A 26,341-nucleotide genomic window follows, 5' to 3' on the forward strand; every position below is an offset into this window, starting at 1 on the left:
GGGCCGTACTGACTCATCATTTTCCTTGTTAAAAGCTACGCTTTGTAAATCGCGAAAAATACAGTTACCGCGTTTTGTTTTCCGACACAAACAAGTCTTTTTAATCGCTGAAAGAAACCGGGAAAAACACTCTAAGTTTAGTACTATTGAATACTTTGTTTACACCAAATGATGTAGAAGAAGAGGAAGAGACGGTGCAACGGGACCAACGAAGCGAATTGTAAAATTTGTTTGAAATAAAATTTTCTTTTTATTACCTTATGTCTATTTTCGTTTTTAGCAAAAATTTACTCTTTCTATTATTAATAGAGTATAATAAAAGTTTTCAAAAATTGTAGATAGTGAGTAACTTTCTCAATCACCTGTTGTGGTATTATCGAAGTTTTTTCCCCAAGTTTTTTAACATAATCATCTTGTTGTACAAAATTTGGTGTATTCATGATTAACTTTAAAGGATATTTTACAGATATTTCTATATAAAATAAAATTTAGAAAGATTCTTAAGGGTTTTAGAAACTCAACATTTCGAGCTCTAAAAAAATAAGTTACGCAATGCGATCACTATAATGCATGTCGTCATGGTATGTAAATTTTGTGGCGCTCGTTTTACCAACTTAAGAAATTCGTACAAGAATGGGCGCTAGCAGTGTCAATAATATGCCTAAAGAGTATGATAGCTGTAATTCTAAATAATAATAATAATAAATAATAATTTTCAGCTAGGCTAATACCCAAGGCACCATCAAGCGACTTTTAAAGCCATTAATTCAGGTGGCCGGGTACAATGCGTAGGAGGGTGGTGGCTAGCCCTTCATAATACGCGAGCCAACAGCTCCCTAAACTATTATATTGAACCTCAACAAGTTTTTATGGAAGGGGAAACCGAAGAGCTCGGGGAAAACCCCTTAAACTAGTGAGGATAGAACATGCAAACTCAACGCTGAAGGAGTTGTTAATTTATAGAGTTTGCCCATAAAAACAATTAAAAAAATCAATTTTAAATTTAGGAAATTTTGTGCGGGCTTTAGTTAGTGTAAACGGCAGTAGAAAATTTTTATCCTATAACTTTAGACTTAAATTTAAAATAAATTTAAATAATGAGTAATTTTAAAAAAATAAACTATTAAAAGGGTGAAAAATGTATAACTTGTTAACAGAAAATGCCTCCAGTAAAGATACATTTTCCAACGACCTCATAATAGCATTTATTTCGACTATTTTCAAAATAACGATTTGAAAAATTAAATTCGACTAATACCGATACATTAAAATTGACGTTAACGCGTTATTTTGACAAGAATTTAAGTTTTTACAGAAGCATAATCTTCTGACAGAAACGATGACGCTGTCGTATGATTAAGCTAGATTTACAATGATTTATCGACTTTCAAAATGCTCCCAGGAAATTATACATGTATACACTCGGAATGTCTAAGAACCGTGGTGCTAATGCACGTGGAGGATTGGAGCTTAAACTACGTAACACGTATTTTCAAAATTCTATTGACTGTCCACTGATTCGAAAATAGACTTACCAGAAAATGGAAACCCCCAACCGTTGTTACACTGAAGTTTTGTGAAAATATATTTTGGTCTTCAGGAAACTAGTTTAGTTCAGCGTAATTAGATGGCTAGAAAATAGCAATTGAGACTTAATATGGTTCGGTTTGGATCTTGGCTTTAAGCCACTCCCATTTCAATGTCCACCATAAAAACCACCATAGATATCCATAGACATTCCAAGTGCATTCATATATGCTTTCCCGATGCCCTTTTAAACTACTTTTGTTAAGACGGCCTTATCAGTATCTAGTGTCGTGTTAAAATTAGCGGTGGCTCGTGTAACGTTTGATTCCGGAAGCGATTGGCTCGTCTTATTTCCGGAACTAATCGGAACGACTTCCGCCGTTTCCGCTTCGTCTTCTTCCTCTGACGGAAAACATTTCGCCTGTCTCGAATTTCCTTCCAAATATCTTCGTCGAATATTATTTCTGTCCAAGAAATCGTACAACTGAGATTTCATATAGTCGTCCAAGACCGCGTGACGACTCAAAATCCAAAGTTGCTCTGAAAGATATTAAAAAAAAATTGTTAATATTTCACCAAAAACTGTGGGGCTAGCCACTTCAGAAATCTGGTGTACAAGTAGTGATAAATAAAAAAATATTTCTGGTAATTTAACAAATCCACAAGAAATACTGGAAATTTTATAAATTGGGAGAATTAACGCAAATCTAGGGAAATCCAAAGAAATACCACAAATCTCGGGAAATCCAAAAAAAATATTGGAAATCTCGAGAAGTATCAGAAATATGGATATGATATATATCAGAAATATGATTAAATATCAGAAATATGGTTAAATATCAGAAATATGGTTAAATATCCGAAGTGTAAAAAATTATCAGAAATATTGTGAAAAACAAAATAAATATATGATATATTGAGAAACAATAGAAATATATGATATTTTGAGGAACAAAAGAAATATATGACATGTTGAGAAACAAAATAAATATATGATATGTTGAGAAACAAAAGAAAAATATGATATGTTGAGAAACAAAATAAATATAATATGTTGAGAAACATGAGAAATATATGAAATATTGTGAAATATAAAAAAAATTGAGAAATATCAGAAATATTAGAAAATATAAAAATCTAAAATATCGGAAATCTTAGGAAATATCACGTAATCCAAAAATGTGAATTTTTATAATATAAATATTTGGAAATCATAAATCTAGCGTACATTTGTTTTTCGAAGTAGGCAAAAACGCGAAGGAAATATGTTCAATTACCAGTGTGTCCTAATCGTCCACCCAGCATGTTATTGCAAGACCACAAAATGGCATAATTATCGTAATCCGTCTTTAGGATGTCGTAGTTGATGGACATGGGCACTGTAAAATCGTAAAGCAGAGTCTTTATTGTCAACTTCATTCTGGTAGCGATTGATTTTGATACGTACTTATTCTGAATTTAGCTCTGAGCCTGGCTGGTTTAGCTGGGTCCTTCACTTCTGCTTTGCCCTCGAAAGACCGCGTGGCCCCACTGAAATTAACCAAAGACCCAGGTCATTATAGAGCAATGGCCAATATGTGGGAGCTGCTACTTCCGGTTACTACATACAATTCCTCCCATGTTCCTACAATCACCGAGAATTTCCTCCCATCTTCCTACAATCACCGGGAAATTATACCCATGTTCCTACAATCACCGGGAAATTCCACCCATGTTCTTACAATCATCGGAAAATTCCTCGCACGTTCCTACAATCATCGGGAAATTCCTCCCTTGTTCCTACAATCATCGGGAAATTCCTCCCATGTTCCTACAATCATCGGGAAATTCCTCTCATGTTCCTACAATCACCGGGAAATTCCTCCCTTGTTCCTACAAGTATCGGGAAATTCCTCCCATGTTCTATACAATCATCGGAAATTCTTCTAATGTTCCTAAAATCATCGGAAAATTCCACCCATCTTCCAACAACCATCCTACAGGCTTTTGCTTTAGTGCTTTCTATCTTTTTAGTAAGTAACAAAATATCAATGTTTTGTTAATATTACATTTATAATAATGATATATCGCGAAACAAGTCTATAGACCACCTGAGTGAATAATTGTTTTAAGAAAAATGTGTTATGATGGCACATAAAATCGACCGCAACTAATTGACAGATTCACAATTTGCTTACAGGGAAACCAACAACTAGAGCGAATCCCTTAGACATTTGTTTTTAATGGTTTTATTTACGCTAGATGTCACCAACTCAGCGGTGGCGATCGGAAAGAATTACGGTGGGGGCCCGTGTCATTATTTGTTATTCAAAAATGTATTTACTTAGAAGTTAAGCAATAAAATGTACAGCTCTCAATCTTTAAAAAAAAGTGCTCTTTCTAATACCTCATCCTACAATGAATTCATTGATAAAAACAATTCTGCGAACATGGATTAAGGCGTAGACAAGAGGGGGGGGGGTTTCCGGAGCTACCTCTGACTTACTAAATTTCCACCCCCTTCTCAACCCCCCTCTTAACATTCACATACTTCGATCCCCCCCCCCCCCTTGAAGAATTTCTGGCTACGCCACTGGATCAAGGCGAGATCACTAAGCCCTTCCTGGCCGCATGCAGTACGATTTACCAAGGATCCTATATGTTAGGTATTTAGGCTATCTAGATAATTGGATAAATCTGGGTACACGACGACGTGATTTTCTGTTTGGACGAATGTTTCGAAATCAATTGCTTATTTCGTATTAATGTTACCTGCATTTTCAATATCAAAATAACTTCCGTAAAAATAATAAATTTGGACAGTGATATTATCTTTTCTGTGGATCCCCCCCCCCCCTCGTTAGTTTTTCCCATCACCACCATTGCGCCAAATTAAACTTTTTGGAGACAATTTAGATAATTTAAAATTCCTACGTCGGCTAAGACGTCGGATATTTAAAAATGGTCTCTAATGGCGTTAGTTTTGCGCAATCATTAATTTTCAAATTAGTATGAGTCTATCGGGCTACAACTAAACAGGTTTTGTCTGACCCTTGAATTATAACCTTGAAACCTCGTATTACAGAATTACAGGGAAAGCTTTTAAAGATGTGTTTTTATATCGGGAGACTATTTGTCACCGAAACAAATTGAGGAAATTTTAACGATTTATGTATGTATGGGTCTTACATGGCGTCTTTGCCGTGAATTTTGATGTTAATTTTGCCCTCCTTGCTGATGTCATACTCGGTCCGAACGCAACGCATCAAAAGCTCGAAGAACGTGAAAGATCGGGACGTTTCGTGCCATGATCCTGCAAACTGTACATTCTCTTTACAAACATATCTTAGTCCCATTAGGCCTATCACTTAAAGAGGACCCAAAGGATTTCAACCACTCGATCCGCTGTTTGATATCAACCACGATTAATTCTATCATTTTTATTCGGGTACTTATATAGTTGAAACCGTGGATCATTCAACCAGAAGTTCATAATGCATCACTTACGAAAGAAGTATCCATCAAAGCCATTTCAATGAAAACTATACCTTTACCGGTTCGAATTACCACTTTTAATATCCCCCCCCCCCCGACTTAAAATGCAAAACGTAAATATTACACTCTGTAGTTAACCATATTTTCCCGATCTAATAGTTTTAGAAAGTTTAGTATATAATTTCGGCTAGGAGCAACAAACACAACACCCTACACAAGGAGAACGCAACCCGTCAAAACTCGTGGATTTTCTTGTGTACGTTTTTCATTGGCTAGACGCTTTAGCGCCTGCTGCAGTAGGAAGGGGATAATTCGGAAATTGTTTTCCCCCGCGCCCGTAAAACGATCAGCGTAAAGGCTCGTGACGCTCGTCCAATGAAATTCGTACACAACCCTTCGTTAGCGTGTTTAAAGGCTAGCTGCGTTGCTCCTAGATGGCAGGAATGCTTATCGCGGCAGATTTTCGTCTCGATGTGGCTGACGGGTTTTTTTGACGTCACTATGTTAACTTAACAAACAACAACGTGAGAGGGGAGCGCGCGCAGAGGGGATTTTTTATCTCGTAGGTGGGGTCAAAGCCGTCAGAGTGATCTTACTATACGCGATACGGCAGGATAAGCATTCCGAGTAGAGGTATGGATTCCTGATAATGTATATAACCCAGCAAAAAGTATATTGGAAAAATAGTGGGAACCTGCGAAGATACAAACAAATAATGTAATGGATACTTCTCTCTTAAAATGTATTTTATATACCTCTGGTTCAACTTATTTTCGATAATAACGATAACATCAAGAAAAACGAATTTATTTTTGTTAACTTAACGAAATTTTGTAATTGGGAAAACCCAATAAGAATTAAAATAAAACATTACAAAGCCACTATTTCTAAGTAAAAACGCAAAAATAAATAAAGGGAAACTACCTACGCAACAGTAACCCAACATAGCCTACACTTAATTTGAATAACCACGAAAGCAGTCGCGGGAAAAAAAACTGGGTTTCTAAGTCATTCCACGTCATGCCTAGATCTCCATCACCGTATTTTAACATCTCTTTAAAAATCTCTTGAAAAATGGTCACCAAATGTTTGCTTACCCTGGTCAAATTAAAATTATCTTCGATGGGTGGGTCTTTGCACTTTCCACGGTACACAATTTGACAGGACACCAACTCAATTAAAAACAAGATTGCCGCGTTCGCCAGTAGTTGAACCCTCATTTTGTCGAAGTGACCACCAAACGATTCGCGCTGATTTTGATATTAAAATAACTTTTAATTTACGCGTATCGTTTTAGCGTAAAAACCACTTCGCACACAGACACGAAGCGTTGTGTCAAATTTATCCTTTTTTGGGTGATCCCACAAAACAGCGCCGCTGCGCTCCAGTATCGAAAAATTTCCCTCCAGTTCCTGTTTCAGGGCGCGCGACGCCGAAAATTCACTCGACTGTTGAAGATCTATTCTGGGATACATAATAGTCCTTCTCAATTGAAGACTAGAATGGGCAACTACCGCGTTCTCCCCTACCCGCGTAGTTCGTTCCAGCGTCAACTAATTCCAGAGATAGAAACCACCATGCCTATCGTAGTTCCGTCAAATAGCTCATCTCGCTCTTTTCTTTGTTTGTAAATGTAAACGTTAGTGAGTGACAAATAACATAGTTTCCTCAAAGCGAGATAGAAGCTACGGCACTATGATTTGGAGAAACGGGGAAGCATTACTTCGACTATATCAACTGGGATTTATAAAGTTGATCGTGACAGAAATACGTTAAAAATGTAGCTTAAGTCGAGCGAAGATATTTTCTTTCAAGGATAAAAGTGGCGTTCTTTTATTTTTGTCCGTTACTAGAAGCGAGGGTTCCGTGTCACAATGCTAGTTCACAGATTTGGTGGTAGATTAACCGACTGTTAGCGTTTTGCCGTTGAAATACGGTAAACCTGTTATACAAAATAGGCTTTCCATTGGTTGACAACGATGAAAAGGACCTAAATTTGGAAAATAAATTGTATAATTTATACGTCGATAAAGCCTATTCGAAAATGTGTACCAAGGAAGATAAATTACAGGGGTATCACCGCCATTTTTTCTCGATTTTCCGGTTTACAATATCCGGTAAAAATTTTAACAAAAAATGTAATACAAAATGTTAAGGAAGAATGCACTTTCAATTTAACTAAATTGTAAGCGCTAGGAAGACTGTACTTTTAATATAACTATATCATAATTACTGGTAAGACCGTACTTTTTATAAAATTATATTATAAATACTGGGAAGACAGTACTTTTAATATTATTTTATTATACTCACTGGAAAGACCTACTTTTATTATAACTATATTATAATTACTGGGAAGACGGTACTTTTAATAAAATTATATTATAAATACTGAGAAGACAGTACTTTTAATATAATTTTATTATACACACTGGAAAGACCGTACTTTTAATATAACTATATTATAATTACTGGGAAGACCGTACTTTTAATATAACTATGTCATAATTACTGGGAAGACCGTACTTTTAATAAAATTATATTATAAATACTGGGAAGACAGTACTTTTAATATAATTATATTATAAATACTGGAAAGACAGTACTTTTAATAAAATTATATTATACACACTGGAAAGACCGTACTTTTAATATAACTATATTATAATTACTGGGAAGACCGTACTTTTAATAGAACTATAGCATAATTACTTGGAAGACCGTATACTTTTAATATAACTATAGCATAAGTACTGGGAAGACCGTACTTTTAATATAACTATATTATAATTACTGGGAAGACAGAACTTTTAATATAACTATATTGTAATTATTGGGAAGACCGTACTTTTATTATAACTATATTGTAATTATTGGGAAGACCGTACTTTTAATATAACTATATCATAATTACTGGGAAGACCGTACTTTTAATAAAATTATATTATAAATACTGGGAAGACAGTACTTTTAATAAATTTTTATTATAATTACTGGGAAGACAGAACTTTTAATATAACTATATTGTAATTATTGGGAAGACCGTACTTTTATTATAACTATATTGTAATTATTGGGAAGACCGTACTTTTAATATAACTATATCATAATTACTGGGAAGACCGTACTTTTAATAAAATTATATTATAAATACTGGGAAGACAGTACTTTTAATAAATTTTTATTATAATTACTGGGAAGACAGTACTTTTAATATAATTATATTATACACACTGGAAAGACCGTACTTTTAATATAACTATATCATAATTACTGGGAATACCGTACTATTAATATAACTATAGCATAATTACTGTAAAGACCGTACTTTTAATATAACTATATTATACGTACTGGAAGAGAGTACTTTTAATATAACAATATTATAATTACGTGGAAGACCGTACTTTTAATATAACTATCATAATTACGTGAAAGACCGTACTTTTAATAAAACTATTAAATAGTATGGTCTTCCCAAACATTTGTAAAATTCGCTAGGTACACTACAGTCTATGGGTTCTTGCTACAATACATTGTCACTCATAAATAATATAATAAGAGTGTCGTTTTTAAGTATAGTCTGATTCTAATATGGAATAACACTTTCAAAGGCCGGAAAATAATTTGATAACTTGAATAAAATATTTTCAAATTTGAATTTCAAATTTCGTATAAATTAATGAAGCATATATTTAGAACGTCGGCATTCATAATTACATCCGCTTCGATGGGTAAATAGCACGTACGAAAAAACTAACAATTGGACAGAAAAGTGAAAAAAACGATTCATTTCCTTATGTAAATTAATATGTTAACTTTTGTTTTTATGTCGTGATATCTTTGTAGCTGTGCGAGGGTAATCTTAAATTGGGCCGGCAAAAGGTAAACTACCAACACGACACCTACTGACCATTTACAGAAGTTACGCGTATGGATTTTTATTATAAATAATCTTACGTAACTCAGCTGAAACTTAACAGCTGAGGAATTAAAATTTCACGTGAATACTTGCGCAAAGAACCAAAAAATTATATTATTTTCATTTTACAAATAACATCAACTTACAGTAATTGCGATTCCAAGTGGAGTTTTTCAATCCGAAAACCGTTTGACCAGATTTCGCAGCTCGGACTGTAATATTTTTCGCTCCCCATTTCGACCCCCTCTGCAGTTTTGCATAATCAAGTTAAATTACGCGAAAAGGTAGAAAATCCATAATAAAAAGGAGGCAAAAAAGATAAACTCTAACAAATTTAAAGTTATGATAAAACTCATTAAATTTAACTACATTTTAGTCCATATTTGGTTTTTATTAACTTTAATTTATCGTACATTTCAAGTGTGTATTCTTGTGACATATTAGTCTAAGCCACGCCTTATACGAATAACGTTTGATGACGATGAACGAGCGAATTTTTGTTGTGGTGCCGGTGGCCATTTTGTCTAACACAATTTTGGAAGTTTAGCTGTGTTTCTAAGCCTTGGCAGATAACTGGTGAAAATGTCTAAATGTGCAATACAAGGTTGTGGTAAGAGAAATGGACGCTATAAGCCATTTGATATGAGTTTTTCCATCCGTTATAAAAAATCAGTGCCCTGAAACATTAAAACTATCGGAACAGCGAAGGCATTTATGGCTGGAGATTATTGGTAAACAAGGTGTAGACTTTAACAATGCCAACAAATTTCTATATTTCTGCAAATACATATTTTTTGCATATACCTAATTTTACCACTCCCAGAAAATGCCTTTGGCATATCCAGCACCACCTTTAGCGACTAGGAGATATCACAGACAATATGTGCCGAAACGAAAGGTATTAGATATTGGGAGAGCGTTTTACTGTTCCGTAACTAATTCTAGCCGACTGAAATAAACTAGAAGCTAAGTAAATGGTAGCTAGGCTTAACCATCGAATTCCATAACAGTAAAAATAGGGTTAACGACAACTTTTAAAAGATAAGCTTTTTATTAAGCAAAATTCAAGAGAGACCGCTCGCGGTAAATTTCAAATCACAACTAAGTCTCGTCACGGCCAACTTTGATCACGCGCTGTTCGCGCTACTACGGCCAACACATTCGTCGAAATTCCGCGAGAAAGGATTTTCCCCCTATAAACTGTACTATAATGTGTAGGAGTTCAGCGCCACGCTCGGTGGTTATATTGTCCCCAATGTAAAAACTATACTAAAAATAATAATCCGCTAGGGGCGCTGACGTCATACACATCTTTTGCTCATAGGTTAACACAGAAACGTCAACGAATGAGATGGCCGCTGTAGCGCGAGAGATGCGCGAGAAATCAAAGTTGGCCGTGGTCTCGTTTACGCGCGTTCTACTTTCACGTTCTAATTTTAAAGAAATACAGTTAAGGCTATGCTAGTTACTATACAAAGTTTAAAGAGAGTTTAAGCTAATTCGAAGTTAATAAACAAGGTTTGGTATAATCTTTCTACACAAGCTTCCCTCCTTGAACATCGTTCAAAAAAACATGAAATTCGTCATTACAATCATCTGTTAATTCAAGGTTATACAACAAAGAAATTGGTCTCTTTATGAGAGTACCGTTAGAGAGTCTTAGAAGGCACGACCGACCCAGAAAAAGTTCTTCAATTACTGCCATTTTCCAACATAGTCGTGGAAGCTTTGGTTCCGCAATTAGGACAACATCGCCTTTTTTTAGGTCCGAGGTGGGTATTGATTTCGTGCGAAAATGAGCGGAGCGTAACTCCAATAAGTAACTTTTCTTCCAGCTACTCCAGAAATTGTCCATCGTTCGTTGGCGATGTCTTTCTCGTTTTTCTAACTGTTTGCGTGTGGGATTCGCAGTTAAGTCTCTAGGAAAAGTTCTAGAAGGCAAGGAGGTTAATCTACCACCAACGAGAGCGTGAGCCGGAGTTAGGGGAATAGGTTCTCCAACATCTTGGTATACATAGGTAATCGGCCTTGAATTGATTACAGCTTCAGCTTCAGCAATCAGCGTAGTTATTTCCTCAAACGTAAGGTGGGATTGTCCTAGTACTCTGCGCAGACATTCCTTGACAGAGCGAACTAACCGCTCCCAGAAACCAACCCACCAGGGGGCGCGTTCAACGATGTAGTTCCAAGAAATGTGATGACTGCCGAAGTATTCGAGTACTTCTGGGCACTTCAGGTTCTTGAATAGGGCTTTCAGGTCGGCGTCAGCTCGTCCAACCCGCACATGGTGAAGGGTTTGGCAGGAGTGGTTCGAAAGGAAGGTAAAGGAGCCATCTCGGTGGCTGATGGAACGGCTCGAAAGCGTTTGCAAATGGTGCAGCGCGAGATGACGCGCTTGATCATTTGTCGACCACGAATCACCCAGTATCGCTCTCTCACTTCCACGAGAGTATCGTTGACACCAGCGTGTAGGATTCGTTGGTGTGTATTCATAGCGATTAGAACGGAAAGCCGATGGGAAGACGGAAGTATCCACGGGTGAAGTTGTCGGTAGGTCAAATCGGAAGAAGTGATGCAACCACCAACACATAATATACCATCGTCATCAATAAATGGCTTCAAGAGTTTTATTTTAGATTCATTGTTAATAGATTTGTTTTCCTGTAGACTGAGAATTTCGGGTAAAAGACTTTCCCTTTGGGCTTGTTTTACCCAATATTTTTCTGCATTTCCAAGCTCTTCAGAGGTAATGGACTCGATTTTTCTCTCTTCAGATTTAGACGTGCAATTGTGCTTGAAACGAATTGCGAAAGCAGTTATTCGGTATACTTTGTTAAGAGAGTTGAACCTTTTCAAGTCTAGAATAGGAGCCGGTTGACTTTTATAAGCGCATAGTCCTTGGAATGTTTGTTGGAACTCGGCTTTGAGTTCGTGTTGGAGATCAGGGTTTTCTTCATTGCTGAGGTGGTTCCGAACAGTTTCTGGTTTGTGATTTTCAATTTTCCTCAGGAAATAAGGTCCATGCCACCATAAGGAATTGGTGGCGAGATCAGCGACAGAGCGACCTCTAGTGGGCAGATCCGCAGGATTTTCTTTCCCGTTGCAATGATTCCACTGAGTTGGGTTGGTATGAGAGAGTATCTTGAATCCAATCCAGAGTAATGGTCGAATCGGACCATAGTTGTATTTGAGAGATTTCTATAGAGAATGCGTTTTTCAGATGTTTCAAAAGACGGGTTCCTAATACGGCACCCATTAACTCCAAGCGAGGGAGCGTCTGTTTTTTTTCTACAGGAGAAACTCTAGTTTTACAGGCCACAAGTGTGGTACCGACTGCTCCTTGTTCAGTTACGTAGCGCAAGTACGCGGCAGCGGCGTATCCTTTCTCACTGGCATCGACAAAGATGTGTAGCTCAGTAGAAAGGCGCTGGTTAGCTTTTGATTCTTCAAAGTAGAACCTTGGGACAGCGATTTTTCTTAGTTCTCGGAGTTCCGAACACCATTTTGAAAACTGGTTGGCTAGATTAACTGGAATTTCTTCGTCCCATGACAGCTTAGGCTTCCAAAGTTGCTGGTATAGAAATTTTCCGCGAATCGTATAGGGCGCAAGTAACCCGAGCGGGTCGTAGATGCGAGCGACAGCTTTAAAAAACCCAACGTTTCGAATTTTGGCGATTAGATAAAAATTCCAATAGAGGCTCTAAGTCGAATAGCAGTTTATCCGTCTCAGTGTTCCAGGACAGCCCCAACACTTTGAGGTTGCTCGAGTTTGTCAAGGTTTCTCTAACAGATGAAGACAGGTTCCAGAGTTCCCGTAGCTCCTTAGAGTTAGTCTTGAATTTACGTAAATTCATTGAGGCATCTGATAGCATTTTTTTGCCTTTGTTGAAATTTCATAGGCTTCTTGCGGAGTATCAGCTCCTCCGATTAGATCGTCTACGTAGAGTCCACGGTATAATGCTTCGCAGGTTACCGGTTCATTTTTCTGGTACTTCTCGATATGATGACGCAGAGTAGCTCCCAGCAAAAAGGGGCTGGATGAAACGCCAAAGGCAACACGAGTTATGCAGTAAGTTTTCAGCTCTCCATTGACATCAGGGTTGAGAATGTCTATCCACAGAAACCTTACAGAATCTCGGTCTTCGGGTTTGAGAGATATTTGTAGAAAGGCCTTCTCTATATCTCCCGTGAAGGCGATTTTTTTCTCCCGAAACCGGATTACAACATCCAGAAGATTTGGATTTACATTTGGTCCCACCTCTAAGCAGTCATTGAGGCTGGGAACTACGATGACATGTGAGCCAGCGTCATAGACAACCCTTAGCTTAGTTGTCTCGCTTGTTCCGCGGATTACCGCTCGGTGAGGAAGATAGTATAAAGGACCAACAGTAGCTTCAGCTACAGGCACTTCTTCGATTACTTCAGATTTGAGCTGCTCAAGCATGACATTGTTGTATTCAGAGAAAAGTATAGGATTTGTTCTAAGTTTCGTCAAAAGGTTGACAGTTCTTTTCTTAGCAATTTCATAGTTGCCTCTGAGATCCTTCTTGTTGGGCTTCCAGGGAAGCGTAACTTGGTAGCGGCCGTCGCTGAATGAAACGTTATTTTTGAAATTCGCGAGGGATTTGCTAGAGGAGGAAGGTTTGGATTCATTATCCATGATGCCCAAAGACTCCAGCTCCCCGAATGCGCGCAGCTGTGAGGAAATACTTTCAGATTCTTCCTCTTTAGGCGTTACAGCCACTTTCATGATCGCGATGGTATTCATACCAATAAATTTTCCAGTGACGACTTCCGGTCCGTTAACGGCCCATCCAAAGATAGGTTAAGTTAGAAGAAACCACCTATGGACTGTGAGAAGGATGATAAAATACTTGAAAAAGTAGATTAGTCCATAATTAAAAGGGATAATATAGCTAAATCCTAAACAAATTTGAAGAAATTAAAAAACTTACTACTAACTCGTACCCAATAGGTCTTCGAGCAAAAAACGCGAAACTCGGATCAAATAGATCTTCGAGTAATAAACTAAATTAAAATTAAATAAAATAGCCAGAAATTCCAACGGTAGACCGGTTTCGTTCTATTTGGAACTCATCAGTACCGTGCAGGAAATCTGGCTGGCGACTGATAAATCGAAAGGAGAAACTAAGCCTAAACATTAAAAATTTCAAAACGCGTTGCATATAGCAACGGAAAGCCGAAAAGGGGGGAGGGTGGTGGAGAATAGAGCCACTAGAAATGAGGTAAGTCGTTTCGGTGCGGATTCTCCCAACACTACGTCCCAGTACAGGTCTGATCCGATTAAGAGGTCGATGGAAGAAGAGAGGTTTTTACCTCCATGTTCAGATGGCATGACTGCCATATTAAGGCCGAGCTTAGACATCTCGGAAACGATATTCGAGCTAGGAACGGCGAATACCGCACCGCTGATTCTCGCTGACTCGAAGAGTTCGACGGTCACGCGCTTTTCCGGATCTCGAAGATTACGAAGTTCAACTTCGACTTTTCTTCGAGTGGTACGCTTTGGCTCTGTACCTTCGAACGGAAGAGTATTGAGTCTCTCTTCGGAAACGACCGGAAGATTTAGTTTGCGAGAAACGTCCTGATTGATGAACGATGCCTGGCCTCCACTATCTAGGAGACAATGGACCCTCACATTTTCACCAGTTCTGACGTTTAGGGCAGTCTGTAGCAAGATCATCGCATTTGGTTTGTCTTTAGACGCTACTGTCAGTTGATTGTTGTATGTTTCTTTCGGATTCATACCGTCTTCAGGCTCTTCCGCCTTTTCTTTAGATTCGTGCTTTTCGCAAAGAGAAGGGTGGTGCTTCTTATCGCATTTTCGACAGTTTTTATATTTTGAATCGCAGTCTTTAATGTAATGTTTTCTTAAGCAGATATAACATCGTTGTTTAGTTTTGACGAGATTTCGTTTTTGGGATAATGTGAACTTGTCACACTCGGAGGTTTTGCGCGTAGTTTGGCCGCAGTAAAAACAGGTTTTTACGTAATTTTGCTGTTGCTGGCTTGATCCCGAGGCTGCGATGTTCAACTCTGAGGCGGTCGAATTGAAAGTTTCTCGGTTTCGAATTCCGTTACGTGAACTGAGATTAGATTTATCAGACCCATTTTTGCGCTCTGAATAGCGATTATTAGCACGAGAACCATAAGCTCTCTCACGACAATTTATTTCTTTGCGCAGAAAAGTTAGAAGATCCTCTATTTTGTAAGACCCGTGGTCGTGCCTACGGTTAAACTCAATTTTTAATTCCACAGGTATAAGACCTTTTAAAACGTGGCAAAGCAATATCCCGTAAGAGTCACTAACAACCCCCAAAGATTGGAGGCTTCGAATTTGAATTTCACAAGTAGTATAAAGCTTTTTAAGCGCGTCGATTTCGTAACCTCTTTTAACAGGAGTTAGACTAGTTAAAATGTCCATATGTTTCTCGGCAATCATACCAAGGTTACCAAAACGTTCTTCTATATAGAGCAGCGTCATAGTTTTCAGCTATCGGAGGCAATCCCGCTATAGACACAGCGGCCTCGCCTTCCAAATAGGATAAAAGGTAACTAAACTTAACTGATTTGTCGATCGCGTGACTATGGACTGCGGTGTTAAATTGTGTCCAAAAGGCTTGCCACTGTTTAGGGATGCACCGATATATCGGTAACCGATATATCGGCCGATATATCGGCTAATTTTTCAAATATCGGTATCAGCCAATATCGGCTTAAGCGAGGCCGATATTAGCCGATACTTCTGGTATTAGAAAAATATTTTCAGGAAAAACTTTAAAAAAAGGCGATACTCAACTAACTAATTAATGGAAAACATTTATTGCCACAACCTTACATTTCCTTTTAAAAAGGCCAGTTGATCGCTGTTGTAGGAAATAATTATTCGCGTCCAAAACGGTCAGGAATCATAAGTGGTTTTTCGACTCCAAAAGCCATAGATCATATCATTTTTTAACAGGTGGTTACGAGAGTAAACAAAAAAGCATAATATTGTGATAGGTAACTTTGTTAATATCGGCCGATATTATCAGCCACGATTAGCCGATATATCGGCCGGCCGATATATCGGCTGTACCCATATCGGTGCATCCCTATCACTGTTCCGGATTGCCGTTGAAACGTTGCATTTCAAGTTTCGGTAGTCGCACAAACACAGGAGGCGTGGTGACTAGACTCGTCGTAGACTGTGGCAGTTGAATCGGGTGGGATGAAAACTGAGGAAGCATAGTCGGAGAGTGTGAGGGTGGTCCGAAGAAAGTGACGTTCGGTGTCGTAAGTGAGTTTCCCGAAGGCGGAAACGGCGTGACGACCGACGTGATCGCTTGACCAGGAAGAGTGGTCGACGTTAATCCAGATTGTCCAGAAAGCTGAGATGCTGTCGTAAATACCGAATGTCCAGATGTGACCGTGACTGAGGTACTAGAAGCGCTGGAACCCGGTGAAGTTACCGAAAGAGAAGTCAATGGTAGAGTTGATTGCAAAGAATCTGTCGATGTTAGATTTGGCGAGATAATCACGGGTGATTTCGGTCTCGTATCAGTAAGCTTTTTAAGTAGACTACTTAAATCTCCTCGAGCTAAAACTATTGGGTCTCCGTATTTCGTCATTGAATACACAATGTCCGTCTCCAGGACGATATCATCAGAAATAAGATTTTCTATTTGTACATTCAGTCCATCAAGAGCCTTCTCTTTAGCGTCTAGCAGGCGGATATCGTTGGTCAGTGTATGAATATCCGGCGGATCTTCCCTCAGGTGACCATCGATGCTCGATAGAAGACTGGTGATGGCGGTGCGAAGAATACCGCGTCTTCTTATTGACTTTGCCAGAGATTCAGGTACGGCAGAAGTTGCGTCTTCATCATTAGCCATGATTTTATCGAGATTTTATTCGAATAAAGCGATTCGTTTTCCCGGGTTTCGGCACCAAAATGTGCCGAAACGAAAGGTATTAGATATTGGGAGAGCGTTTTACTGTTCCGTAACTAATTCTAGCCGACTGAAATAAACTAGAAGCTAAGTAAATGGTAGCTAGGCTTAACCATCGAATTCCATAACAGTAGAAATATGGTTAACGACAACTTTTAAAAGATAAGCTTTTTATTAAGCAAAATTCAAGAGAGACCGCTCGCGGTAAATTTCAAATCACAACTTAGTCTCGTTTACGCGCGTTTTACTTTCACGTTCTAATTTTAAAGAAATACAGTTAAGGCTATGCTAGTTACTATACAAAGTTTAAAGAGAGTTTAAGCTAATTCGAAGTTAATAAACAAGGTTTGGTATAATCTTTCTACACAAGATGGCCGCCGACGTTTTTTAAAACCGTTCCGATCCGAGATGGCGGTTTGGTCTTTACGCGGGAAATTCGAAATTGGGACTAAGTCCCGCCTCGTGAATACACACATTCCGAGGGGTAGCTCACTCCAATGATTAGGACACCCTCGTATGATTAAATCATGGTTAGATTAGATTAATATAAAATCTGTAGCTTCGGCTGTCCAAACATTAAAAATTATAACATCATGATTAAATTTTTAAAATAATATAATAATATTTGACTTTCCGTTGCTACGCAACGCGTTTTGAAATTTTTAATGTTAGCTTCTGTTTTCGATTTATATAATCGCAAGCCAGACTCCTTGCGCGGTACTCTTGAGTTCCAAATAGGTCGAATCCGATCTACCGCTGGAAATTCAAAAGTCGCTTGATGACTTAGGCCTGTGGTGGTGCCTTGGGTAATAGCCTAGCTGATTATTATTATTATTATTATTCTGGCTATTTTATTTCCATTTTAATTGGTTTTGGATTCGAAGATCTATTTGGACCGAGTTTCGCGTTTTAATTATATTCTCGAAGACCTATTGGTCCGAGCATTTCGTAATTTTCATCATAACTATAAATTAGTTAGGGTTTAGCTTATTTGCCCCCTTTTAATTATGGACTGTTCTACCTTTCCGCGAAATTTACCTGCATTATAGTCTATAGATGGTTCTTATTAACTTTACATAATCAAATCGACGTGGCCACCATCCAGGAGTGCCTGGCTGCGACAAAGTTTTGTTAAATCACAGGAGTCACTGCTATCAACGTAAACTACTGTATTACTGTTATTTTGTTTGATAACACTTAATTTTTCAACTGTATCAAAATTAACAGTTAACTAAATAAAATAAAAATAAATCTGTCTTCTTTAACCCAATCCACGATCAGCTTTTTATCCGAGGTATCTAATCAGAAGTGAGACAATTAAGTCTTAACTAGAAAAACCTTTCTCTAAATTTTTTTTTGGCCAATAAGACAACTTAAATTAAAAAGTAGATCAGTTAAGATATTCTGATAAGGCAAACCGATTTTATCTGGTCAAATAAGAATAAAGGAGATTATCTTCATAAAACAAAAGAGTATGATAAGCAGATACTCATTAACAGTTACAAATGGGAAACACCTAACATACGACTTTATGCAATTAAAGGATAATTAATTATAATTAAATAGCCTCCCTAAGCAAAATTTACGTGTCTATTTGAGAGTGAATATTTCACAGTGGTCTATTAGGTTAACGACCACCCAATTCGAATACAAATTAAAATAACAGTGTTTACATAATCATAAACCATACCTAGACGAGTTTGTTCGCAAATTTCCAAATTGTAATTAACCCTAATGATATTTCGTATTCAAATGTTGTGAATAAATATAAGGTTTTTATAATTGCGCGACGCGTAGAGAAATATAAAACAGATTTAATTTTTTTTTCTAACGGCTTGTGAAATGTTTTATTGATAATTATAGCACCCGGCAACTTTTAATTACATTTTAACTCGATACATTCGACCTGAATTGAATAAGAAACCGTATGAACAAGAATGTATTAGGCTCAACGGAGAATATGTATGCGGCAATCTCTTAGCCTCGTGATCCCCGTAAGAAAACCACGCCCCTCTGCCTTTGCGTTTGTAGCATTTTCCCCTTTTCTTCCGGTAAGGGGGGAAGACACCCAATCGTTACCCGATAATACCGGGAAAGGCGGAGGGGCGTGGTTATCTTTCCCCCTCTCCCCCGGTAGGGGGGAAGACACTCATAAGATAGCAGACTCTTTCTCCGTATAGGCGGAGACTTTTATCGGGGTATCATGACAACTGAAACTACATATTCTCTGTCAAGGGGAATACATTTTTGGTATAAATTTATGGCATTTGTGATTACAAGGCGAGATATACGCCTGGTACGACTAGAGTAAAATAATACATCCACCGAATTGAACCATAACTTTCACTTTTCAGCCGTTAATTTACGGCCGCGGGCCAAAGAAATTCGGTATCGTAAATGACCCCAAAAAATAATTACAAATTACTTAGAACGTACTCAGCGGCGTCCGGATTCTTAAATAGGTTACCCCAGGGTGGTATATTCCGCTGTGCAAAAAATATGATATTGAGAACTTAAATAATGATTATTTCCTACCCCCCTTGTGACATTTGACAGTAATTAATGACAGGAAAACATGTCGATAGTTTAAAAAATACGTATTTTTTCGATAGCTAAATTATATGAGAGGCTGTTTTTAGAAGAAAAAACCTTTTAAAAATAAAACGGAATTAAGGAAAAACAAATTGCTAAGCCTCGGCAGGTTAAACAAAGGCTTAAGTTAAACTAAATTTCCGTAAGAAACAAACCCAAAATGTTAAGATATTTAATCTGTGTTGGTGAATGTTTTATTACGAATTGTCACTGAAATTAAATTTATTTTGACGATAACTTAAACTGCGGTACACGCGGACACGCCTATTTAGTAAACAAAAACTTAAAATTATTTATGTACAATAATATAATTAACTATGTTAAAATGAGATTTTAAAAGTGCCAAAACAGTGCTAGCAGCAACGAAATTGGTAGTAGGACATGGAAAACTACTTTGGTAAATGGAAATCGTCTACTTCTTCGGAACTGGCCTTGCAAAGCTTCCTACAAAACATGGAATACACGTAAGGTAAGGGTGTACGTTTTTGGTAATCTATGACGTACCCAACCACCTTGGGTAGCGATCCAATGGGCTAAGCTCCTATCCACCACGTTAGCTAAGCCGTCAACCAAGCCCATGACGTATTCCGGCCTACCTAGGCGGACGCAATCCATAGCTAAAGCGCCAGAAATGGCGAAAAAAGCCACGATTCTACCCCAGTTGATTTCTTGGTCAAATAATTCCTTGGCAATTGAGTGGAGGAGATTTTGGGCCGATGCTTCGCTGGTCAGACTCTATAGGGATAAAGCTTATTTTGATTCAAATAATGCCCACACTTCAAGAAATTTTCCTAATTACTTGAACTCCAACATTGGAGGTGACGCTGTGGTAGAGTTTGGGGTGGGTTCTTTCAAGTTCCATTCCCAGACGTCGGATGTGAGACGAGACGTCATTGAGACCGGGGTTGCTGTTGACGTCCGGGCTGGTGGGGCCGAAGATGGCCGATAAATTGGTGACGCTCCTCAACCGTTGTAAATTTATTTTCTTGCAAGATATACCGGACAAAGCCCTGACCTTGTAGCGTATGTAACGTCCGCATAAGGTCCGGGATTGAGCCACAATCACGTCGTGGGACGGGTGGTTGCTCCAGCCGAATGTACTGGTGAATACGTGTCCAACCTTTGATGGTACTGATATTTAACTAAAACCGACACATTTATGGTTCTTAAAGAACGTGCTGGAAAGGTCGTAATTCTTAGAAAATAACAGAGCATCTTTTAAGCCCAAATAAAGAAGTAACCTAACGTACCAAAACAAGTCTGATTAAATAAAAATCTACAATTTGGTCAGACCTTTCCATAAACAATTCTCAAAAACCACGCGTCAGAGTGACCACCAACATTTACCTGACTGATTTTCCTCATGGCCAATGAATCGTGACTTTCCCTGGCTTTTTCGGCCGCAGCAGCGTAGACTGACAACGAAGGATCTTGCAACAAACCGGAAGTACTTAACTTTCGAAGCGGAAGCACGGTACTGCTCGTTTTCCTAACCGCGGTTTGAGTACTCCTATGAGTGGTGGGTCCGTGAACGGGAGACCCATTGACCGGACTGCCCCGTCCATTGGCCACCGGGGAATTGGTGGCGGAGGACACCGCGGGAGATAGTGGAATCGGTAACAATTCCGTCGGAGTAGTGGGCTTACTTCGTGGCGTACCGGGAGACCCGGGTGCCGGCAAGAAGACCGAGTCGTCGATGTCCTCAAAGTTCAAATTGATCCTGTTGGACGTCAACCCGGGAATGGACAGATGTTTCACTACCGTGGGTGGCGTCAGGCCATTGCCGTTGTGACGCGGCATAGCGCTTTTCATATACGTTCCGGGATATTGCCAAATGCCTTATCGCTGTATTTTTATGTAAATAGCGGCTGCAACGTCATCGAGAAGGAACTGTCTTTGGACGATTTCGACGCAACCTGCGAACGAAATGTTTTGATATAAGATAAGACAGCTGTTAATTCCTATTTCATTTCGAACGCCTCAGCTGGTAACTTAATCTAATGGAAAGCGCGTACACTTTACCCCTACCTCGGGAAGCTTATCCAGTATCCATTAAAGCGCGTCTAGGCGAACGACGCTTCACCTGGCATTACGCGACCAACTTATAAGACCATTAGCGACGGACCGAATATCAATTTGAACAGGCTTTTACACGGTGTCTGGTAACTGTATTGGCATAAGCCGTAATAACATTTCACGCCACAGCGCCTCCCACAATCTATCTCAGGAATTCTGCAGGTTCTTCAAACTGCGACCGGAGTAGAAGGTCCAAATAATTCTAAACAATGATATTGATAAGTGCTGAATGATTTTAAATGTACCATGATAAGTGGTGACGCCGGGGGGGGGGGGGGGGTAGGTCTATCTTGAGATTTTAAAAGGGCCCAAACAATTTAAAATAAATTTAGACCTTTCGAGGTTCACTTTTAAATTCCTTACAAATTCTGCAGACATTGCAGATAGCATAGAAATTGAAATTTTGTATAAATCACACATTTTGTTAGCTTGCCTGTCCCAAAAATTCCTAGCACCGTTACTGACAAAGATAAATTAAATTTCGAAAAACACTTAAAATTACTTGCTAAAAGTACTTTGAATACAATAAAACCAGAAGTACATAACATTCCTTTGGATAAAAGTATCCAACTGGGCCCAGTTTTCAATTGACGTAGTTTTCCTGACTAGAGCTTGGCGGAACAGATAAATTTTTTGATTATTCATAAAAATTTCGGTCAACTGTTTATTTATGGATATTAATCGTGGTTATAAAACCAATAAAGATTTTTGTATAATTTTCGGTTATGGATAAAAACAAAACAAAAAAGATATTTCTGACAAACCCGGCTATTAACCTACTAATTTTAAATTTTAAATATCCCACTAATAGAGGATAAATACCTATTAATAAAGCAAATTTTCCCGATTAATTAATTTAAGAAAACGCTTTTTTTTTTATTAGCGACACCATTTTTCCAAAAGCATAACATAAGTAATATATACTTCTGATAACACTTGATAAAATTAGCACTTGAAAAACAAAAACCTATAGTGTGGTCAATTTGAATTCCAAAACGCTGTTTAAAATTAAACGTACCACACAATTAAGGGAAAATATGGTAAAACTCACCCAATTTCATTCCAATGTTGCGCGACTGTAGACGTCTTGAGGCGAAACTAAATTACTTTTATAATAAGAAATATTTCTATCTGGCTGCAGCCAAAGTGCATTACAAATAAATAGCAATCGTGTTAACTTACGTTTAAAATCAACTTTGCGATCTTCGAAATGGATCCGGTATAGAACTAACGCCACTTCTAATAAATAAATAAAAAAAAACTAAAAACCGCGAAATTATCTCCGAATCCTTATCACTTTTCCGAAATCACACTGTTTGTTGACACATAACTTTCGAACTGTTAAAAGTCATAAAAAACGCGCTACTTTCAACCTAAAAAATAATAAAATAAAATTACAAAAAAAGCGCCTTATCACGGAGACCACAATTCGCATCCGAAGATATAGTAGGAAATGAGCTAGTTAACGAAAATAATTCTTTGGAAAAAAAATGGCAAAATCCGTTCGTAAAACAAGGTTGCCGTTCGGCGTTAATCACGGCTGACTCGAAGCGACTACGGCCAATTTAGATTTGGCTTTCATTTCGGGTTGAGGGCGGGAATAACGAACGTTTAAACCCGCCGGGAATTATAAGAAAAAATAAATGCTAGAATACGAAACCACGATGACATAATGAAGAGGGTTTGTTCTAACTTACGGAAGAGAAAAGTTTAAAAAGAAATATCGGTCTCTACTGAAGAGCCGTTTAATATAACAGGGTCGGAGACTAGCTATGTTTATTTTACTAATGCGTTATTTTATTTAATACCAAGGTCTCAGCCGTACACGGGACGAATGTGTATCTGTTCAGAGGCATCTTAATATTTACATTATAACTTGGAGGAAGTCGTAAACTTTTGTCAAGAGGAGCGATGATTACGTTATGTTACGCGTTGTAAAAGACAGACAACGATAACCTCGCTATAAGTTATTATATTTTCCGGCCCAATATTAATAGATTTTTCAATAGAGTAAAAAGTATATAATGAAATTACATTAAAAAAATACTAAAGGTTACTCAAAATTAATTTTAAAGAAACTTGGTACCAAATGTTGCTCATAATTATTTACAATATAAAATCCTTGAACTTTTTTCAACCTTCTATCTGAACTATTGGCTTCCCAGGACATAAATTTAATTTTAATTTTTTATATTACATATCTAACGATAAAAGTATTTATGAATATTTAACTCATTAAGGTTCACGGTAATAAGATAATTAAGTATTGCGGCCCTGAAAATGTAACATGTAACTTCACAGGTTCGACGCAGATTGCACAATGGAGAAATATTCTGAAGTAAAATGTATAAATGTTTTTTTTTGCAAATTTCAAATCAAATTTATTTAGTAGAATATTTGGCCGAAGTCATCTTGCGACCTATTGGCTTATAAAGAAACAGTAATTTTTTTTGTATATTAGTAAAAAGAGAAAAAAAAATTAAACACATAATTTATAATAAAAATTATACAGTAAAAAAATGGTACATTCTGAAGAAAAAATAATAAAAACCACAAAAATCGAATTTGGATTCCTTAATAAACATCGTTTAATATTCAACTTTTTACTTTTCTTTTTAGGACGAGTTTACAATTACATTCATTTAGACATTTTTACATGTTTGTTATGTTATACTTTTTACAGCCGTAAGAAAAGATATAATTTAATTTTTGGTTTTCTGACTAAAAGGTTCGACTACGGCGTTAACAGCGTGTCTAGTGTGATTATTGGTTACTCTATTAAATAATTTATTTTGTTTGAATTATATGGATGGCAAGATTAGCATTTTCAATAAGAGTTTGTAGGTTAAAATGGCTGAGTATTAAAATTATACTGTTTAGCGATATTTACTTATTTATACACTATAATACTAACTATTAAATAACTTTTACTCTTTGTAATAGTTTTGAAAATGTTATGAATTAATGGGTCAGTAAAATAATTAAAACGGCAGATATATTGAGGGGAAAAAATTAAAAAAGCAGTAGTTATTTATCAAGGTTCCTACAAGCGCTTGAACGCACTATTGGTTATTTATCTTTAAAAATAAATGTAGTAGGCTGTTTTTGAAAAAAGCGGTTAAAAACCGCAATCAAGGCAGTTTGACTTATCAGGAGCAATATTTTTTTTAAATAATCAAGCAATAATTTTATCATTTTGTAAAATTTAACGACAGTAATTGGAAAACATCTAAATGTTCTTGTCCATTTTAAAAAAAGTTTGTAAACATAATTATGGTAGAAAACGTAAACGTGTAATTAAAAAAGGCTTTAATCGTTCAATAAAATCGAATAACAAAATTAAAATAAAATTAATAAAAAAACTAGCAAATTCCTTTTTTAAATTACAGATTAATTTAATTTAACTTTCTGGCAAAAAACATACTGCCTATTTTCATTTATGTATGTACTGCCGATTTAATTTTTTTGTACCGCCTGATTATATATTAGCGTTTAAATTATATCTACTTAAAAAGAATGACTATCTTGAAACGATTTTTACTATTGCTCCAAATCCCCCCCCCCTTAGGGTCTAATAGTAACCCCCCCCCCCCCCTATCCTTCAATGAGAAACAAGTAGTTCAACAACATAAGCTTTCAGATCAATAACCTCCCCAAAAATCGTAGGATGTGGAAATACACTGGCTTTAAATTAAATAGAGCCCCCCCCCCCTTCCTCCTTTTGCTTTGAAAGTTTCTGTTAGTTTGAAAGTTGGACGTTTATTGGTCGGGACAGATAGAGCTCGGCCCTTGTCTTTTAAGTGGTTTAAAGTTCTGGTCTTCCAACCTAAATGAAAACTGACAGTACTGAATTGGAAAAACGTTACGCGTGAAGCCTTTGCATAGAGCGATGTTGCGGATTTTGGCTGTTTCAGCTACAAGGACGAATAAAACCGAAATAAAACGTTTAGCTGCCAAAGATAAAAGTTTCGAGGAAAAATTTAAGTTTAGTACGTTATAGCCTAATATAAAAGTTGCCTGAAATATTTTCGAAATACACAGCTTGCAATAACTGTTTGACGCGACGACCAACTAGAAACGGCTATAGAATGCTAATAGTTTAGATGCGTAGATTTAAATAATGATATTTTGCGTATGTTCAAATACGGGGAAAGAGCGTTTTTCGTTTACCGACTGACATTTGTTTCCGCTATTGAAATTCAACCGCGTAGAATTTACAGAGGCATTATTATATCTATAATTATGTTAATTAAGTTGCGTAAGTGTGTCAGTTCGTCGAAATAATTACGGATAGTTATGTGTGGTGTGCGTAGAATATACGATAATCACTTATAATGAAATGTCATGAATTTTTCTTCTTTAATAATATCGCGGTTTATATATTTACACAGGTTAGAATTGTCCGTAGCATACTACGGGACGGGTCCGCGTAAATTCTGCTGACTGGCAACTCGGTTTTCCAAATCGCGCTCGCTGCGCCATCTAATTTATTGAAACAGTACTAATTGTATATATATATAAATTTGTTCAATAGTTTTACAATTTTATCCGAGATGGCGCAGCGAACGCGATTTCGAAATTTTCGAACGCGGGAGTAGCGCTTAAGTCGCCCCTCCCGGAGCGCGACAAGTCTAACCTGTGTAAATAACGTGATAATATGTTATTGAAAATGAAATGAGAAGGATGATTTAATAAATTCCAATGTCAAAACGATAGGAACATTTATGTCACAGATTCGGGAAAATTCACTTTTAGTTTGTCAGGCACGTCTAGCCATAATACCCCGGAGTTATAGTTA

General features: G+C 37.3%; 3 protein-coding genes across 5 annotated transcripts; all 3 read right to left on the bottom strand.

The window, feature by feature from the left end:
* Positions 1–1,197: 1,197 nt before the first annotated feature.
* Positions 1,198–6,493, bottom strand: LOC149949415 (apolipoprotein D-like). Of its 2 annotated transcripts, none has more exons than XM_090169213.1 (5): positions 6,099–6,493; positions 4,696–4,826; positions 2,975–3,057; positions 2,805–2,906; positions 1,198–2,067 (listed from the first exon to the last, which is right to left on the bottom strand). In XM_090169213.1, exons 1-5 carry the CDS (start codon positions 6,219–6,221, stop codon positions 1,775–1,777), a joined length of 732 nt encoding a protein of 243 aa, XP_090025339.1. In that variant the 5' UTR covers positions 6,222–6,493; the 3' UTR covers positions 1,198–1,774. The 2 variants fall into 2 exon arrangements, with proteins under 2 accessions (XP_090025339.1, XP_090025340.1); XM_090169214.1 differs by having other exon boundaries at positions 4,696–4,819; positions 6,099–6,149.
* A 3,964-nt stretch (positions 6,494–10,457) lies between these two features.
* LOC149949416 (uncharacterized) lies at positions 10,458–15,428 on the bottom strand. The gene is made up of 6 exons (XM_090169417.1): positions 14,261–15,428; positions 12,804–13,666; positions 12,577–12,756; positions 12,171–12,494; positions 11,202–12,121; positions 10,458–11,124 (listed from the first exon to the last, which is right to left on the bottom strand). Exons 1-6 carry the CDS (start codon positions 15,426–15,428, stop codon positions 10,458–10,460), a joined length of 4,122 nt encoding a protein of 1,373 aa, XP_090025543.1.
* A 4,243-nt stretch (positions 15,429–19,671) lies between these two features.
* LOC149949417 (uncharacterized) lies at positions 19,672–22,617 on the bottom strand. Of its 2 annotated transcripts, none has more exons than XM_090167752.1 (5): positions 22,595–22,617; positions 20,809–21,383; positions 20,267–20,587; positions 19,972–20,202; positions 19,672–19,911 (listed from the first exon to the last, which is right to left on the bottom strand). In XM_090167752.1, the coding sequence occupies exons 2-5, from the start codon at positions 21,277–21,279 to the stop codon at positions 19,801–19,803; spliced, it is 1,134 nt and encodes a 377-aa protein (XP_090023878.1). In that variant the 5' UTR covers positions 21,280–21,383; positions 22,595–22,617; the 3' UTR covers positions 19,672–19,800. The 2 variants fall into 2 exon arrangements, with proteins under 2 accessions (XP_090023878.1, XP_090023879.1); XM_090167753.1 differs by having other exon boundaries at positions 20,815–21,383; positions 22,595–22,616.
* Positions 22,618–26,341: the final 3,724 nt, after the last annotated feature.

The sequence above is a fragment of the Leiobunum rupestre genome, chromosome 3 (genome assembly GCF_980474605.1).
Source record: "Leiobunum rupestre chromosome 3, qqLeiRupe1.1.hap1, whole genome shotgun sequence".
Taxonomy (NCBI): Eukaryota; Metazoa; Arthropoda; class Arachnida; order Opiliones; family Sclerosomatidae; genus Leiobunum; species Leiobunum rupestre.

Excerpts from the sequence above, each read along its gene's own strand:
- LOC149949415 (XM_090169213.1), bottom strand. The coding sequence starts at position 6,221 with ATGAGGGTTCAACTACTGGCGAACGCGGCAATCTTGTTTTTAATTGAG. Across the intron at positions 2,907-2,974 it reads CAGAGCTAAATTCAGAATAA|TGCCCATGTCCATCAACTAC; the intron begins GTACGTATCAAA and ends ACGATTTTACAG. Across the intron at positions 2,068-2,804 it reads TGGACGATTAGGACACACTG|AGCAACTTTGGATTTTGAGT; the intron begins GTAATTGAACAT and ends AATATCTTTCAG.
- LOC149949417 (XM_090167752.1), bottom strand. The coding sequence starts at position 21,279 with ATGAAAAGCGCTATGCCGCGTCACAACGGCAATGGCCTGACGCCACCC. Across the intron at positions 20,203-20,266 it reads CCTCCAATGTTGGAGTTCAA|AGTCTGACCAGCGAAGCATC; the intron begins GTAATTAGGAAA and ends TTATCCCTATAG. Across the intron at positions 19,912-19,971 it reads TCGCTACCCAAGGTGGTTGG|GAAGCTTTGCAAGGCCAGTT; the intron begins GTACGTCATAGA and ends CATGTTTTGTAG.
- LOC149949416 (XM_090169417.1), bottom strand. The coding sequence starts at position 15,428 with ATGACGCTGCTCTATATAGAAGAACGTTTTGGTAACCTTGGTATGATT. Across the intron at positions 13,667-14,260 it reads CATGCCATCTGAACATGGAG|TGGCTGTAACGCCTAAAGAG; the intron begins GTAAAAACCTCT and ends CGATCATGAAAG. Across the intron at positions 12,122-12,170 it reads GCTTGGAGTTAATGGGTGCC|AAATCTCTCAAATACAACTA; the intron begins GTATTAGGAACC and ends CATTCTCTATAG.